The following is an 18,422-nucleotide window of genomic DNA, read 5'->3' as shown; positions in this document are numbered from 1 at the left end:
TTTGCCAACTGTAAAAGGCTTGGGACCTTGTCAAGCTGCTCAAGCTTTTAGTCCCGTACTCCTCCTATTCCAAGGAAAATCAAGTTGATTGATTGATTGATTGATTGATTGATTGATTGATTGATTGATTGATTGATTGATTGATTAGATGTCAACTGCAGTTGAGTCTGTCAAGTTTTTTTACAATTTGTATCACGCATTTCCTAGTTGGTCTGTATTTTTTTTTTTTCACTAAATATATGAACGAAGTACTGCTGCGTATAACCTAAACTAAGGATGCGAAACATTCATGTACATGTATACAGCTCAATTCAGTTTTATTAACGTTCTTTGAAAGTGCAAAAAATATTCAAAGCCTTGCTTGGACCCATAGCCAACAAGGCTAGTACCAAGTAAAGCAACAATATGGCCATTCGAAATACCTAACATCCTGTAGCAGCAGACCTATAAATTTCACTGAACATACTTCGTCCATACAAATAGAAAACAATATTAGTGTTTAAAAGTTCTTTTAAACATGAAATCATTTATAAAAATAAAACAAATGTTCCCCAGAATCAGTATCAGAATAAAATTTTTCTACATATTTTAATATAAATTCATTTAGGTATAAAATATATAGAGAACAATGTCTCAAAGTCAGACTGGAAAGACAAGGCCTGCTGTTAATTCCTACAAATAAGAAAAATTTTAATTGTTATTACAGCAGTCAGCAATTTCCTGTTATTGCACAAGTATGCCTTGTGGCATAATTTAAATGAAAATATAAAGGCCTAATTGTTTGTTGCATACGTGATTGAAATTTGAGCAGGAATACAGTTACAGTTACATTTAACTTTCAGTTTATTCGAGCTGACACTGAGTTCTTGTAAAAATTGTACATTTTTCAATGTGCAATAATGCCCAGTAATTTCAATGCATAAGCATTTGCAACAGTTCAAATATGTTGCACCTCTGACCCGTCACTTTGGCTACGTGCCGGCTGCTGCTCCTGTCTCAAGTTGCGAGTACACTATTGTGGTGCACCTAAGACTAGAAAAAAAGAAATACCGGTAATGTCGGGGTAAGACTTATATGCAAATTTTGCCTTGAGGTGGTGGCAGTATGCGTCGTGCTGCCGTGAGGCCACACTTAGGGCATTCGTTGCTTGTGTGTTAGCTCGGTGCCTATGCACCACCTAATGCAATGCTCCACGTGAGCTTCCATTAATTTAATGAGTTTCTTTTGATTTGAACTTCGTCTAATTCGAACAAATTTTCGGACTTGGAGTTATCGAGATTCGACTATACATAGCAGTTCCTAGTAGCATAATGCAATGTGCGCACAGGCATCGTGGTAGCAACCATTGCACATCGCCCACTGGCCCACGTGGGTCAGCCCATTGGACCTAGTACACTGCTTAGAAGAGCATTCTTATTGCAACTCGCCTGCCTAACCGCTTCCATTCCTTTTTCATTGCACTAAATTGTGCCCTGCCAAACGTCCTGAATTTTTTACAAAGCTTTACTACTTTTGGCTCATTCTTTGATTTTACAAATGTTGCATAAAGTCTCACAAAATATCAATTCCATTCCTGAAAGAAGCTCTGAAGGTATCAAACTGTGGGGTGGCACAAGATTTAAAAAAAATGCAAACATGAAAAAAATTAGCACCTGTGTCAACCCTTTAGAGGCAGCACTGGATGTGATATCGTGGAGGGGTACTTTGTTCACGTTCAAGCAGGTCTGTTTGTTGGAAGTTCCTAAACCAGGTGAAATTAGCAATACGCGAAGTCACTAAATGAGTCACTGTGACAAAAATAATGTGTTGCTTGTCATTCTCTGCGAACCAAGTTTGTTGCTGCTTGTGTGCTGCCTTTATGAGGAAGCTGCCGCCCAACTCTGATGCCGCCTATTCAAATGCATGTAAATTGCAGAAAAGTTTTTGCAAAATAACTCCTAAGCCTATTTTATTCAGGCTTTTCGCATTTCAGAGAAAATGCTGATTTCTAGCAACTGTGTGACGCGGAATGTTGATTTAAAGCTAGAATTTTTTACACAAATTGCCAAAAGTTGCGAACTTTGAGAAACATAAGAAGCACAAAGTTTACAAATTAGTAAATCTGCACCAAGAATAGATATTGCACATCTCTAAGCTGCAGTCAATGGAGCATCTAAAGTGGACAAATTTGGTATTATTATTGCCAGCCTACGTGAATTTGTTACAATGTTTACAATGGTTTTGCAAAGTTGTTATTAACAAATTACCCTTAGTGGCTATGGTGTTGGGCTGCTAAGCACGAGGTCGCGGGATTGGATCCCGGCCACAGCGGCCGTATTTTGATGGTAGCGAAATACGAAAACATTCATACACTTAGATTTAGCTGCACGTTAAGAACCCCAGGTGGTCCAAATAATTACAGAGTCCCCAACTATGGCGTGCCTCATAATCAGATTGTGGTTTTGACACGAAAACTTCATAATTGAATTTTTCTTTAACAAATTAGCTATGTCTTTCACAGAGTTGTGTAATATATCAGTTTTGTCCACATTACACATATTATTAAATGCAGTTTACAGAATTCTTTATATTCCTTTTCATTGCTGAGCCAGTGTTGTAAACTGGATAGCCTCGCTTTCTTAATATATGTAATTTTAAATAATTTTTATAAAAAGTTCAGTCTAACCCCCGAATGCAGAGATCTAACTTGGCTCGAACTTGACTTCTGGCAGTCTCAAGACAGCTTCGCCGCGCGTCTTAAATCGTGCTTGACTTTGCGGACGACTTGCGAACGACTTGGCTGGGTCGAAGTTCACTCAAGTTTCAAGTCTGCTCCCGGGCTAGCTTGAAACTGACTTCGTGCGATATTCCAACGTGGCAGCCTCCCGAACGGACGTCGTGCAGAGGTTAGCTGCTTTCGAGTTTGCTTGCCACGCCGTGGATACAGGATTTTCAGAGGCGCATTCCTTGCCGAAAATTCCGCGACCCGCCCTACGTGACCGAGGGAATCCGATGGAGCTGTACGACGACGAACCATTCCTCGGTCGCTACAGATTCAAGAAGAACACCGTGCAACAGCTTCTCGCTATGTTTATCTGGGAAAGTGGGGACAACAGATGATAGCCTGTGTGCCCCCCACACTGCAGTTGCGGATGGCTCTGATGTTCTACAGCGCTGGTACGTTTCAAACAGTCACTGGGGGGCTGGTCCGCATTCCTCAGTCAACATTGTGCCACGCAGTTGGAAAGATGACTCATCGCAAAGCTCCTGCGCCCGATGCTGGTGCGCTTCCCGCAGTCACGGAAAGATTGATTGCAAGCGTATTTTCTCATCTCCAATGACTACACATGCCATCACTAGTTATTAGTGATCGAATCCCGGCCGCAGCGGCCGCATTTTGATGGGGGCGAAATGCGAAAACACCCGTGTACTTAGATTTAGGTGCACGTTAAAGAACCCCAGGTGGTCGAAATTTCCGGAGTCCTCCACTACGGCGTGCCTCATAATCAGAAAGTGGTTTTGGCCCGTAAAACCCCATAATTTAATTTTTTTAGTTATTAGCACTCACGACCATATTTACGCTCAGCATGCCGAACTGTCATGCACTCATCCATTGAATACAAAACATGTGCATGACCATAATAAAAAGTAGCCCAAATGAGCCAGTCATGCAGAACATGTGCGCTTACCAGTTTTGTGGCGCTCTCACTTTTCTCTTGCAGCTTCCCCTTTCCGCTTTTGCTTCAGGTTGTTCCAGCATTTTCGCAGTTGCAGGTTATCGTGCCGGGTAATCCCGTGGTTGGCACTGTATTGTTTTGCTATTTCTTTCCATGTCTCATTCTTCTTGGTCAACGACGTGACATCAGTTTTCTTGCATTCGACAATATGCTTGTAATCGTTCACGAGTGCCGTCAGCAGGCTCTTTTCGTCTTCTGTAAAACAGGGTGCCATCTTGCGTAGCGGTGCATTCTCTTGGGAGGAGAGTGTACGTGAGTGCGATATTTCAGCATCAAAGCGTGTTGACAGGACAGCGATTTCGTACCAAATGCGGCGTGCGGCCGTCATGCGAGCCCCACAACTTGTTTTCCTAACAGACGACACTTTCCTAGCAGATGACTCGTGCTGTCAATTTGCGATGTCTGTGACTGTGCCACACTCTCCCTCTCGTTCTCGACAAAGATTCCATGCCAAGTAGACAAATCATTTGCATGTGTCATTTTATTTATTTATTTATTTATTTATTTATTTTGTTTTTTATCGAGTGTTGTCACCCATATGGGTCCGGACAGGGACTCTAAGGCGCTCGGTACACCTCGTTCACAGCACATGTTGCAGTTTTTTTCTTGTTTATGACTCCGGCCTAGTGCATTCGGATGGGTTGGCCTTTTCTTCAAAGGGTCACGTAGCCCGATCAGAACAAGGGCCGTCGCCTTCCTGCTCAAATGCCTATAGGCGAAAAGGGACGCACGAGCTTCCTCAGAAACCGACTGTATGCCTTGTCTCGGCCTCTTGCATCTGGTTGCCGGCCCAGATGGCGCATGAACGCCTTGTGGCAATCAAGAACAAAAGCCATTCAAAGATTACTATACGAACCAACCATTTCTTTCGCTGCTGAGCTAGTTTGAACTGGTTTTTCAGCCAGTCCCCTCTTCTCAGCAAACACTTGCATGGCAGATTCCTTGTTGGCGTTGCATATTCTCCATACACGCGGGCGGTAGTGCTGCAGAAGTTGCAGGGCGCCTTTTTCATTGTGGGGTGCTGTTCTGGTCACGACGATTGCATTCATGAGGCTAACGTTACGCGCAGCTTCTGCCACTGTTGAGCATGAATCACCCATGCTGTTGCTTTCCATGTCGTCCTCATCACCATCATTAGGCGACACTTAGCAACAACAGAGGCAACAATGGCGAAAAGTTGAACCTCGTAGCCGACATCTCTTTTCTTTCTTTTCTTCTATGCTGAGCACCCACTGTTTTTTTATCAGAGCTTTGGCATGATGTGAGTCCTAGCTTGCACGATGCCACAACGTACTCTGGCATGACGGCATGGTGTCAAAATGATCTTGATGTTGCTTCACGCACAAATGCACAGGGCGCTTGTAGGCCATTGTTTTGATCTCTGAGGCTAGTTGTCCTGCCAGGCCGCCCGATGCGGACGATGCACCACCATAATTGTGCGACAAAGAGTGGAAACATTACGTGTTAATTGATAGGTATGCAGTAAGCTGGTATTGTTTATGCGGATACAAATCGCATTATGTTCAATGGCCACTCAGTCGGGGATTTGACTTGCTGTGAGCATACGCACCCATGTTTCCCAGCGTCGTTGCGGTCGCGTCGAGAGCCGGCGTAGACACGGGAGTGGTGCACTACGCCCTCTCCCAGTTCTCGCGACGCGCGCAGCCTTTCTCCCCGGCTCGCTGGAGGGTATCTGACAGGCGAGGAGTACATTCCCCTCGCAAAGGTAAAAAGGTATAAAACAGCACCACCAGGGGAGACCCTCTCTCTCTCTAATACCGGTTTGAAATTTAGTGTTAGAAAATCAGGTGTTATGGTATGCAGTGAAAACAGTGAACAGACAGTGGAAATACAGGGCCAAGAAATACCTCGGGTAACAGAATATAAATACCTTGGTATATGGATAAACGAAGGCAATAGATATATGGAAACACAGGAAAAAAACCATAACAGTAAAGGGGAAGAGAAATGCAGCCATAATGAAGCACAGAGCGCTATGGAGATACAATAGGTATGAGGTCCTCCGAGGTATTTGGAAAGGTGTAATGGTTCCAGGACTTACTTTTGGAAATGCAGTTGTTTGCTTTAAATCAGGGGTACAATCAGGACTCGACGGGAACCAAAGGTCAGTGGGTCGCCTCACATTGGGCGCTCACGGGAAGACTACAAATGAAGTTGTTCAAGGTGATATGGGCTGGACTAGTTTTGAAGTGAGAGAAGCTCGCAGTAAAATTGATTATGAATAGCGGCTGAGGAATTTGGAAGAAAGTAAATGGGCTGGAAAAGTGTTCTGGTATCTGTACAGGAAAAACATTGATTCACAGTGGAGGAAAAGAACTAGGAAGCTTACCAGCAAATGTGCGGCCTGTAGGGTGGGCAGCACAGCAACAAAGAAGGTCAAGCGGAAAGTCGGAAAGGCCGAAATAATCTCACGGGTGGCGGCAATGGAAAAGAAACCTGCCATAAGTAACTACTTAAGAGGAAAAAATGAAATCAGGAAAAAAACCATTTATGATAACTCAAAGGGAAGCTCATTACTTTTCGTAGCGAGATCGGGATGCCTTAGAACACGCATGTATAAAGCGAGATATAAGAAGGAAGAAGAAGGATGTGCTTGCTGTGGTAAAGTTGTGGAAACGACGGAGAATGTTTTATTAGAATGTGAAGACGTCTATCCAGCGGTCGATTTAGGCACCACTGGCCTCCTTGAAGCCCTTGGGTTCAGCGGGAGCAGTGGTAAAGCAAATATGTCCGCAATAGGCGAAAGTAAGAGGCGATTGGAGGATTAGATGAAGAAAAGTAAGGAAACGACGAAAGACGGAGGCTTACAAAAGCACCGTTCGCAATAGGGGATCAGAAAATTTGGGCGTGGCAGTTCATAGTGGTTTTTTTTTTTCATTGTTTAACCTAGGTAGGACATTAGGCAGTATAATAATAGCAAGAACTTGGTGGCACGACCCACTAACCCGTTCCAAAGGGGATGCTCGTAACATCCATCCATCCATCCATCCACCGGACCCCTAACCTGCCGGACTGGAGTACCTGCCGCAACACGGGAGTGACTCTGTTTCCCTGACTATCCCAGGCAACGAGGCCAGCCTACTGTTACTCTTTACGGAGAGGACTTCCCTCTGCCATGCCTCTGCCAGTATTCTTTATTGCTTGTAGCAGTAAACGTTGTTACAGTTGACGCCACTGGTTGCCTTATTCGTTTGAATCCGACATAGCCGCGATTCCCACGTTACGGGTTGGGGAGTACCACGAAGCGACTGTGTGGGGCTAGATCAGGAGCTCGCCTTCAGCCCTAGCTGCACGCACAGTAGAACCCCCACATCTGGCTGCCCAACGTGGACCTCTTGGGACATCAAACGATAGTTTTAACAGTTTTGCTTCGTTTGAGACCTTTGTTTGAACTGAAGCGTAGGGGTAGCGTGGATTTCGATTGCTAGCGTCAGCAGCGTGCTTTCTTGAACAAGACGATGGTGGCTGTAGTGGGTTTTAACTGTTCAACATGCTAAGCCTTTTTGCAAGTGTTTTTTTTTAATGACATTCGATGGTACAAGAGCCACGTGGTCTACATCCTGGAAAAGCGAGGCTTAGCGCACACGGAGCATTGGCAAGCCTGAAGTGTCTGAGTACGGATGACTCGTGGGTGTTCCGAATTTGTTATGTAAATAGCTTCTTCTATCTTTTTGATTTCGGGTCGGCAAGCAGCGTGGATTTTGCGCGCGTGCACCGATCCATGCTACTGCGAGACCCATCTCGCGAGGCCTATACCGGAATGGACGAATATGATCGTTCGAATGTGCCACCGTTCGCGTGACCGTACGCACGAATGGCCAGGCGTTGATGTCCAGCATGGGGCGAACATATTCGCTCGCTATCCGGTCACGGTGAGTCGGACTTTTTAGATTTGTCGCGTGCCCATCGGCATATATTGTGGATAGCAACTCGGCTAGCAGGCATTGGTCTATGAAAAGTGCAATAAATGCCCTTCTGATTGTTTGCACTACTGTGTTGTCGTTCCTTTGTCCCAATAGCATGGGTGAGAACCCCACAGACTTCACTACTTTAAAACGAAACTACTGTTTAAATGGGTGCAGTTTAACGAGGTTTTACTGTATGTTCACGTCTCTACAGGAGAAACTATGTGCTTAAGTAAGTCGCCTGCTCTATAATGGATTTGTCGCCTTTGGCATCTGTCTACACATACAAGTATTGCCTAGTAGAGTAGAACCTCGTTCATACATTTCAGGAAAAAGTGTGAGAAAAAGTGTACTAACTGGGGAAACATGATCCGTAACTGACACATTCAACTGTAGTTGACATCTACCTAATGCGAAGCGTCGTGTGAATTGTTGTGGCACGAGACACCGACGCCCGACAAACTGGTGGGGCTCGGCTGCCCTAGAAGCATTTTGTTTTCTTATTGCTTCCCTGTTGTTTTAAGACAGCGAATGGAAATCGAAACAAAATCGAGCTGCATTGTGCACCACACCAGATGCCGCAGGAGCGAAATGTGACACTCGCATTGTGCCACCTGCAGCAGGGAAAGCTGGCATGTCAGGGTTGCGCCTACTAAAAGCATGCTGTACTCTTCCAAAGCCACTATGCCCCACGTGCTGTGAAACAGACCGTTGAAGATGCTTATCGCAATAGGGTTGGCAGAAATAGCTGTGAATGCAACGTGTGATGATCCAGCAGAGGATTTGCTGGTACTGGAATAAGAAACTGAATGCGTGCCAACGTTTTCACATCAGACGGGCAAGTGAGCATTGCGGGGAGGCTGATGCTTAGGGTGACTACTGTTTTCGATCACGTGTGCCTCACGCATTTTTTTGTTGCCATGGGATCTAGGTCTGGAAGACCCATCATATGATCGCACTTTGGCGATGTCCTGAACGTTGGTGCTGAAAGATTATGCTTACCATGAATATATGACGACCCAGTAAAATATAAGCATATGTCAGTTGGGTAATTTTTTCTGTTCTCAATCACGAACATTCGTGCCAGGAAACTGTACGTAATGGGATCTCATCAACAAGGTTCTACTGTAGTTTGTAATTGCTTTTATGTACAACATTAATTGGTACAAATCTTCTGCAGCCTGGCACAAGGAGTGCAGGCAGCTCAGGGCCCTCAACATGACAGCCTTACAGTGTACACTGTGTATAATCTGTGCTGTTCAGAGTGGCATTTATTTAAATAATTCGAAATTAAATTGCTGTTTTTTTATTATGTAGTGTGGGGTGATATCGAACATTTTCCTGTTTCTGACTGCCCAGCGTCCCAGTCCTGCCGTAGCCGCAACCATCTGCCAGATGCTCCTTCTAGCTCCGAAAGACCTCCTTGGTGGTCCTAATGACTGCCCAGATGCACGACGAGTGCTGCGTTGGCTGTGCAGCCTCGCAGCCGACACCTTGCGCCACTGGGATTGCAGGAAAGGGAGGAGCGTTTCTCGAGCAGCTCTGCAAAGTCTTCCACAGCCATCTCCTGGAGCTTCCACTCTGGCAACAGAGTGCGCCCTTGCCAAGGACCACGCAGATGTGGACCGCAGAGCTGCGATTCACAGCAAGGATTTTCCAGAGGAGACTAGGGACAGGGGACTAGGTGAAAGGATGATGGGCATCCCAGAGGCCATTCACACTGTCGTCACATCGGATCACACAGCCTCACATTTCGGCAAACCCAAGCTTAATTCAATGTCTCTTGAGCTTGCAAAGGTCCTGCTGTCTAGAGTCAGCTTGCCACAAGCGCTCGAAGCACTCCGTTATATCTGGGCTCACCAGACCTGCAACTAACATTAAACTAGCAAGTGTTTGGAAAAAAAATTAAGACCCTTTTGTTGCCCCATGCACTGCTATGTGCTGAGCATATATATTTTTTCGTCTTGAGTACCTGTAGCCAAATTCCTGGCTGGAATGTTTCGAAGCTAGCACTTAAATGGCGCATCAGCTTAACATGCAAGTACATATAGTGTTGGACAACTACACAACAAAACAAAAAGTGAGCATTTTCTTGCAGAGCTTAATAAATATGCAGATGCAGTGGCAAACTAGAGTTCCAAAGATTGTTAAGAATCAACGATGTAGAGAGAGTGTGCAATAAAGATATCAATCTAACTATGTGTCTTTCACAAGACATTTTGCAGCTACTGCATGGAGCTGTGGTGTGAAGAAAGTGTGAAAGCCTGACACCGCATGGCTGAAAAATACACTTTTACAGTTTGCAGAGCACCTACAGGGACACCTGAAGAATTATTTATTGCCTATTTTTTTTTCACACAAGTGTCTTCCTTCCTTGCACTTTGCACTTTTACACATCACATACACCTCCATTCCTTGCAAGGCCGAGCAGGTCAGTTTAGGTCGGTCAGATTACTACAGTGCAGTCTACTTATAACGATGTAAAGAAGAACGAGAAATCCGATCGTTATAACCGAGTATCGCTATCTGGACGGCCGTAAAAAAAAGGGGGGAAAAAAAGCTGCCAAACATGCCTTCGTAGCTTTAAAACCAAACTTGCCACTTACGATAAAGAATTGATGTTGAGAAAGAAAGTTGTGAAAATGAAACGTTTATTTATACCTCCAAATAGCATGTCAAACGTTAGGCGCGCTGAAGTAATCAGAAATCTGCAATTGCTTTCGCGGAAGTTTCCGGCTCACAACCGCGGTGTGCATCACGTCCAGCGGCTGCGCCAACACTGCCTATAATTTAGCGTACTTGAAAACAATGGGCAACCCTATCGACGACAGTGCACTTTGGGTGAACATTGGGGTCGGTTTCAATGTCAATCTCGCCGCCGTCTGTCGCGACAACAATCGCCCCGCGGAATCGTCGCAGAACGAGGCAGCGCCATGTGCACTCAGTCACAAACTCCTCGAAGCACCACCTATTTTATCGCCCGTAGCGACGTGCTCCCAGAGTTCGGCAATGTCAGCGGCTGCCACCGTGTTGGTTTCATACATGGGAGTTTTGCCCAAGCGCTCAAAACCCGCCGCTTCCGTTCATCGGCATGGCCACTGGTTCTAGACTTCGTGATCATGGCGCTCACGGTTTTCAGAATAGGTATGATCGACTGCGCGAGCTGCTGCTTCGGGTATTGTAAAATTTGCAGCTTCGTCTCAAGCGGCACAGCTATACGCATTGTCGGGGCACCTACCGCTGCTTCCGCGGCGCATTTCCGCCCTCGCTGAGGAAGAGAGGGAGATTGTAGAAAGGGAGCGCAGATGATGTTCACTTTTGGTTCTTGCTTTCTTTTTTCTTTTTTTCCTTTCCCTCTGGACGCCCTCCGGTGACGCGGACGCGTAAAATCCCGAGAAGTGGTTCTTGAGGGGAAGGAGAGAAGGCCAGCGTTATTTTCTGCAACCCATGCGGGAGCACGGCTCAGCGCCAGCAGGGTGGAGGGGATGGGGTTAAAAGAGAGAGAGGGTAGGAGGGAGAAAGGTTGAGGGTCGTAGAGATGGAAGCGAAGTAGTGGCCGATCAGGAAGCCCGAGGGGGTGGGATGGCCGTTAGGCCATCCGTCTCTGAAGAAATGTCCTATAGTCTCGCCGAGAGCCCCGACGAGTCGAGGTACTCGACGACACTTGGGAAGGTAGCTGATTACGACAGGGGAAGAGGATATCTTCCTGTCGTGAACATGGGAGCCCCAGGCGGTGGAACTCTTGCAGAAGTCGACCGCGGTGCTGCAGGTGAGCAGGGCAGGCCAGCAGGAGGTGTTCCAGAGTTTCTGGTTCACCACAGGAGGCACAGGCTGGCGAGGTGGCTTTCCCAAGGCGGTGCCGGCGGGCTGCCGTCCAGTAGCAGCGAACTCGCAGTCGGAGCAGCAACGAGGCACCCCTTCGTAGGAGGCCGTGCTGTGGAAGAGGCCGTGGAGGCCGGCCCGGGGATACCCGTTTGTCCGGGTAGCAGGCGATGATGTGCCGGCGCAGCCTGTGCCCCGAGAAGTCTGCGGCCGTTACAGCAGGGCTGAGGGGGACGCTTGAGTGGTGGGCACTTTTTGCAAGAGTGTCCGCCTCTTCATTGCCCGGGATCCCCACGTGTGCCGGTAGCCAATGCAGAGATACTGAGCATCCTGCGTCCTGAAGGGCCGTCAGTCTTGAGGAGAGTAGCGCTACCCCAAGGCTAGCCCTGTCAGGGTTCTGCAGGCAGAACATCGCCGCCTTGGAGTCGCAGAAGATGGCTGCCGGGGTCGCTGGTAGCTCCTCTGCAAGTAGGGCCACAGCAAGGTGGAGTCCTGCTAACTCTGCTGCGGTAGAACTTGCGTACCCCGGGAGACGGCACAGCTTGCTCTTTCGTAGGGCCGGTGCAACGCAGGCTGCTGTGGATGAGCCAGTCTCCGGTATCACGGATCCATCGACGAAGATGTGAAGGTGGTCCCCACGTCTCTCTTGAAGGAGAGAGGCTGCCGTCTGCTGTAGGGCACATGTTGGGGAACGGTTCTTCGAAATACCTGACAGCTCCGTCGAGATAGGGATTGGTGGTCGATGTGGTGGGCGAGGCTGTACAGCGTTTGCAGGCATGTCCCCTATGACTTCCTTATAGAAGACATACAGCCGTCCCATGTGTGATGCTGGCCGTGAGCGTAGGCGGGTCAGGAGTGCTTGACCATCTGCGGCATGGTGTAGGCGATCAATGTGTCGTAGCCCCTGCTGTAGGAAGAGTAATGACAGGGGCAAGGCACCTGCCTCAGCCAAAGTGGCGGCCACTTGTGAGGTTCGGGGAACGCCAAGACAGAGCCGTATTGCTGACCGATGCTGTAGCTCCAGTTTCCGCAGGCGGGGTGGGGGCAGCGCCACAAGAGGGAGGGCATACAGTAGCCGTGAAGTGACGCAGCTGCAAATAGCTGCAGGGCCCACCTGGTGGTACCGCCCTGTCCACGGGCAAGGTGCTGTGATATAGCCTTGCGGACCCGATCAATCTACAAAAGTAGCGCCAAACACTTCCCTCCTCCGCTCGGCGCCGCCCGTGCTGGCCCTGCCGTAGCAGACGACGGCTAACACGCTACCGGAGGAAATCCGCGGAAAAGTCCGTTCGAGCACTGCGGAGCAGTTTTTTCAATCGAGACCTTACTTCGTCAGTCGGTAACTGGCCTTAAGAATGTCGTGTTGGAATTGCGGAAAAAATAGAGAAAATGACCATAATTTAGGCGTACTGCACACGCACGTTGAGCGTTCGTGTTGCTGAAACAACGCATGCACGCAGTGTGCTCAAACGCGCGTAATTACCAGAGTTTCAGGTTTTGACAGCGTGCAAGTATGTGTACGTGGTTTCGTAGGTTCATATACAGTACAATGACGCATGTGATACCCATTTACTTAATCGGACGCATAAAATTGTTAATCCTTATCAGTGGGCCTGTGGTCCTTTGCGGCCTTTCTCGGCCATTATAATCCTGCACACAAATCGTGAGAGTAGCCGCTGCTCATGCCTCCAATATTGACGATGCGTCCGGCAGCAGCCATGATGGAGGCGAAATGCAAGATGCCCGTGGAGAGATTCCTCATTGACGTTCCGTAATTCACCTCGCACGGACGCGGTATGTTGCAGCTGTCCCGGGGCGCTTTTTTCTTTGCGGGGTGCTTCGGTAATTGCGACTACAGATTTCTTTTTTTTTTTTGACAAGTACTGCTCCAGGAGGGCATATGTAACGGCTAACAGAGGCCTCTGGAGAGCACGTGACGTTACAAGTGTTCCATGTGGTGCCCTGGAGGCGCCGTCAATAATACGAAACAATGACACGTTGTTACAACTAGTAAATAAAATCTAATAAAGAAATACAATCGGGCAGAGGCGCCAACTTCTGGCGCAGCGCTACCGCGCCCGCGCGAGAATTACGAAACGCCAACAAGAAATTTACCGGCCCACGTACAAGTATATACGATCAGAGTGCACGTTAAACATCCTCAGGCGACCTAAATAAAATTATCCGGAGCCATCGACTACGACCTCCCTCATAGCTTTAGTCGCTTCGGGACGTTAAAAAGGTTAATTACCTCAAACCAAATCAATACATGTGGGCCAGTGGCGTAGCCAGAAATTTTGTTCGGGGGGGGGGGGGGGGGGGCTACGCCACTGGCCCCGTGTGTGTGTGTGTGTGTGTGTGTGTGTGTGTGTGTATATATATATATATATATATATATATATATATATATATATATATATATGCATGGGGCCAGTGGCGTAGCCAGAAATTTTGTTGTTGCATTTAAAAGAAAAAGTTTAATTCTAGTGACTACTGGTTTAAAATTTTTTATTTAGGTGGTCAATTATTTATTAAAAATTGGCCAAATCGAAAATTTTCAGAAAACGAAACTATCATGTTGAAAACTCCGTGACTCAACAATGAAAAATATCACAATTCTGTGAATTGCATCTGATAGTACATCTACAGCGGACAAAATGGATATGTTACACATGAATCTCAAAAAAATGTAGTATTGTGGAAATACGCCTTGTGCAGAACCCTTGTACACAACGTAACCAATTCACGTAAGATACAAATTGACATAGCAAACTTGTCCACTTTGACTGTTATAATAGATGCCGTTTACAGAACCACAATGTCTGTTATTCATGCATAGCTATTAGTTTGTAAACGTCGTGCTTCTATATTTTCAAACATTCGAATTTTTCAAAATATTTTAAACAACATTCAGGCCCTAAATCGAAGTTGTGTTTCCAAAAGAACTAGGATTTAACTTTCTCTCTCAAATGCAACGAATTTCAATAAAAGCGATTAGCAGGATTATCTAAGAAAAGGGTTTCTGCGTTTTACAAGTATTTGAATAGGCCGCGTCGGATTGGGCCCGAGCTAAAGCTTCCTCTTAAACAATTTGTCAAGGGATCAAATCCATGAATAATAACTGCATTGTCATTGCCAAAAATGCTGCAAACGAATTCTTGAACGCTACGCACAGTCAAAACAATAAAATATGTATTTTTTCATAAAAGAATATACTCGTATGTGCCAAAAATATTGCCCAAAATAACTGATATCAATGCTTCCATATTTTTGTCTATTTAAGTAAAGAAAATATCACACGAACTTTAGAACTATATCATTTCGAAACCAGGAAAGCAGTGCATGCCACTGATATGAAAAATTAAAAGGCAATGAACTGAACAAGTTGAGGACAAATATGTTAATGAAACTTTGTCATTCAAGAACCGTGCTTACATTCTTGTATATATGCAATGGCCAGTGAAAAATCTCAATGACGCTGTAATTTGTTTTAATGTATTTCGCAGAAGCAGCTGTCACCGGTCGTGTATCGTAAGTAATTGCACCGAAATCAGTCGCAACAGAGGGCACGTATAAAAAGCAGGAATTCTGCAAGATATACGAGGGCAAGTCAAATGAATGTGAGCCAACAACGGGGTATTTTTTTTAAAAGTAGTGTTCATGAGAATTTAGACATTTGTCCCATTGACTAACGAGTCGCGTGATTCCCGTCTTATAAAACTCCTTGGGTTGCTGCTTCAAAAAGTCTGTATCTGGTTCCCTTGAGCTGCTTTTTCGGTTGCCTCAAAATGTAGAAGTCGCAAGGTGACAGGTCTGAGCTGTATGGCGGATGCTGCAGCGTTTCCCACTTGAACATTGCCAGTTTTGTATTAACCACATAAGCGGCGTGGGGACAGGCATTGTCGGGGAACAAGATGACCCCATTTGTCAATTTTCCACGTTGTTCGTTCTTGATTGCGACACACTGCCGTTCTGGCGTTTCACAATATCGGAAACAATTGATAGCCTCTCAAGATTTAGCAAATTCTATCAGTAATGGACCCTGACGACCGAAAGAAAAGTCAACAGCACCTTTCCAGCGGAAATGATGGCCTTTGCATTCTTTGGGCGTAGTAAATTCGAATGTTTCCACTGTAAGCTTTGCCGTCGTGTTTCAGGCTCGTAGTAGTGGCACCAAGGTTCGTCCCCGATCACAATTGCAAACATGAAGTCGTCATCCTCATTGTGATACCCGATCAGATGAGTCAAGGCAGCGCGAAACTTCTCCGTCTTCTCGCTATGGATCAAAATCTTGAGATTCATTGCGCACCAAAGAGCCGATAACGGAGAAGCTCATGAATTAAGGCGTGAACCGAACCGTGACTGATGTTCAGACGGTCTGCCAGTTCATCGATGCTTATCCTCCGTTCTTGTTTCATCAGCTCATGAACCTTTGAAATTGTGTGGGGGGTGATTGCACGATGGTTTTGGCCCGGTCTTGGAATGTCTTTACAACGTCCTTTAAACCGTTTGCTCCAACGCTTCACAGTGGTCAATGAAATGCCGTGTTCAACGTAAACGGAAGCCATACGGCGATTAATTTCTGTTTCGGAAACACGTTTAGCTGTCAAAAACTTCGCGACACCGAGCTGTTCAACTTTTGAAGTGTCCATTATGTGACGCAACCATATTCAACCCAGTGTATCAGAGCATTAAAGAACATTTATCTTCACACCTGCGTGTAACTTTTGTAAATGAGACATGCCGTTCTCCTACGCACATGCCTCGCAGATAATGAACCGAACCATTATTGCGCGGTTAGGGTAGGCGCACTTTCATTTGACTCGCCCTCGTACATTAGAAATGCAAAGATACAATGGGATATACAAATGTGAAAATACGGCTTGATAAAGGACAAAAAAGTGTCACTGGAAACATAGTTCACTGCATGTTACACAAAACCTCACAACAAGAAATTTAAGTATAGGTATAAGTCTCCAATAAGTCTATGTATGTAAGAAGAAGTAACTGTATATAATGCGTCAAACAAGGCAAATAAACATGTTGCACAATCATAAATTCAGAGAATCCTAGATTCCACCCCCATTCCATCTACTCCCTTGTATTGCGCGCGATGGAAGGCGGCGCGCTTGCTTCCCGCTTTTCTCCTTTGCGCACACAAGACTGAGCCACCATCGTCGGCTCACCCATTCCACCTCCCCCCCTACGCTTTCACTCGCACATACAGCATGCAGCGCGTGGTCACGATTTTATCACCCTTGGACTTTATACCAAACATGAGGGCGATGGCAGGAATGCGCCTGGAGTGTCCATATAATTGCTTTCGCAATAATACAATAAACGTATCCGGAAACTGAAGCGTCCCGTCGCCCATTACTTTCCGCAAAAGAAGTATCAAAATCGAACTTTCACCATGCGACAATTCGCTGCGCCGCAACAATGTATTTTTTTTCTGTGGGGCGGAGGCACCTAAGTGGAAAAAAAACGCATAGGAAAGTATGTTGGCCAGAATCGAATGCCTACATCGGGCACCTAATGGGGCTACAGAATTAATACCGAAGAAAACATGAGACGATTGGCCCACTGAAAACCATACGCATATTGCTCAGTATCCTACACCGGCGAAACAAGACTTTCCGGAAAAGTTCCGCTCAAGGAACGCGGTGCAATCCTTCGAGTCCCCGCAGTGATGCCGCGAGCGACCATTGTTTTTTTTTTTTCTCGTCTGCTAGCCAGAAAGCTTCCAAAACTCTGTCAGGTGAAAATCCACTCGGCCAGAGCAAACCGAACGCCCACCGAAGTGCACCGCGCGTTGGTCGGAGCCATACGAGAAAAACATATGCGCTCTGGCTCGCTCTGGCAGCCCGCGGGTAGGGTAGCGAGAACAAAAAAAAAATTGAAGAGACTCAATGTGTTATCGGCGAATAAAAGTCAAAGTAGAAAAAATAAATAAGAACGTAGTTACTTTGGCTGGCTTTAGTGTCTTGACATGGTTGTTCTGGCGTAGGTTAAAAAAGTGTTGATATTTTTTTATGTGACATGACGGCACAAATGAACCACCCCAACACATCGTCTCATTGGACCTCGCTGCGTGCTTTGTCAACTCGTCTGCTAGTGTGTTGATTTGGCTTGTCTCGTTGTATGTTCCGATGTAAGACTTTAGAAAAGTCAATGGACCTTTGGCGTCAAATGTTTATAACAACATTAAACCCACAAAGTTCCGCAATTGAAAATTTAAAGCACAACTTTGGAAATGTCAATGCACGTTTCACATCAAGAGCTTATGAGATTTATACCCATAAAGTTTCGCAATTGATATCCATGCGCTCCATAGATTCGGTGGCCTCAGTGAGATGCCGCGGCGAGCCCACTCACCATCAAAGCGCCCTTGAAACATTGTGCTCGGATGGGACTGCTTGGCGTTATGTGACTGCCGGTGTATGGGCGTTGCCACGAAATCCAGCCCGAGTTCGCAATCTTCGCGGTTAAATGTCTTTTCGAGCTTCAAAAAGACATTCTAGACAAAACCCTGAGTGATTTCCGGCGCCGGGGGTCGCTTTGGTCGGAGGTGCATGGACAGCACGAAGAAATTTCGGGGGGGGCTGAAGCCCCATAAGCCCCCCCCCCCCCTGGCTACGCCCCTGATGTGGGCGTACACTCGAAGCTAAACGACTGCATCCGTAAGCCAAAGTGAGCCTTGCAAATGCATCGAGAATGTGCTAACTCCTGGGGGAGCTCAAAACATAGCATGAATAAAGTCACTTTTATGTCACAGGCCAGCTGCAGATACGTAGACTTTCTCCGCAAGATGAAACTACATGAATGAAAGAGAGCACATTTGAAAAAAAGTCAAACGCGTTAAAAGCACGCACAGCACGAACACGTACACTTTTTCGAAGCGGCAGGCTTGAACTAGGCTCGAAAGAAGAGATTGTGAGGAACCGTGGCACTTCGCAAA

The 18,422-nt window shown here is 46.3% G+C and overlaps 1 protein-coding gene across 1 annotated transcript in view; it reads left to right on the top strand.

Moving 5' to 3' along the window:
* LOC135897895 (serine/threonine-protein kinase Pink1, mitochondrial-like) overlaps positions 1-9,841 on the top strand; it is an 88,024-nt gene extending 78,183 nt beyond the window's left edge. Inside the window, exon 9 of the mRNA XM_065426580.2 lies at positions 9,002-9,841. Coding sequence (XP_065282652.1) covers positions 9,002-9,517 — 516 coding nt within the window. The 3' untranslated portion in view covers positions 9,518-9,841. The remainder of the gene's footprint in view (positions 1-9,001) is intronic.
* Positions 9,842-18,422: the final 8,581 nt, after the last annotated feature.

The sequence above is a fragment of the Dermacentor albipictus genome, chromosome 2 (genome assembly GCF_038994185.2).
Source record: "Dermacentor albipictus isolate Rhodes 1998 colony chromosome 2, USDA_Dalb.pri_finalv2, whole genome shotgun sequence".
Taxonomy (NCBI): domain Eukaryota; kingdom Metazoa; phylum Arthropoda; class Arachnida; order Ixodida; family Ixodidae; genus Dermacentor; species Dermacentor albipictus.
The sequence above is the reverse complement of the archived record's forward strand: the minus strand, read 5'-3'. Positions and strand labels throughout refer to the sequence as shown.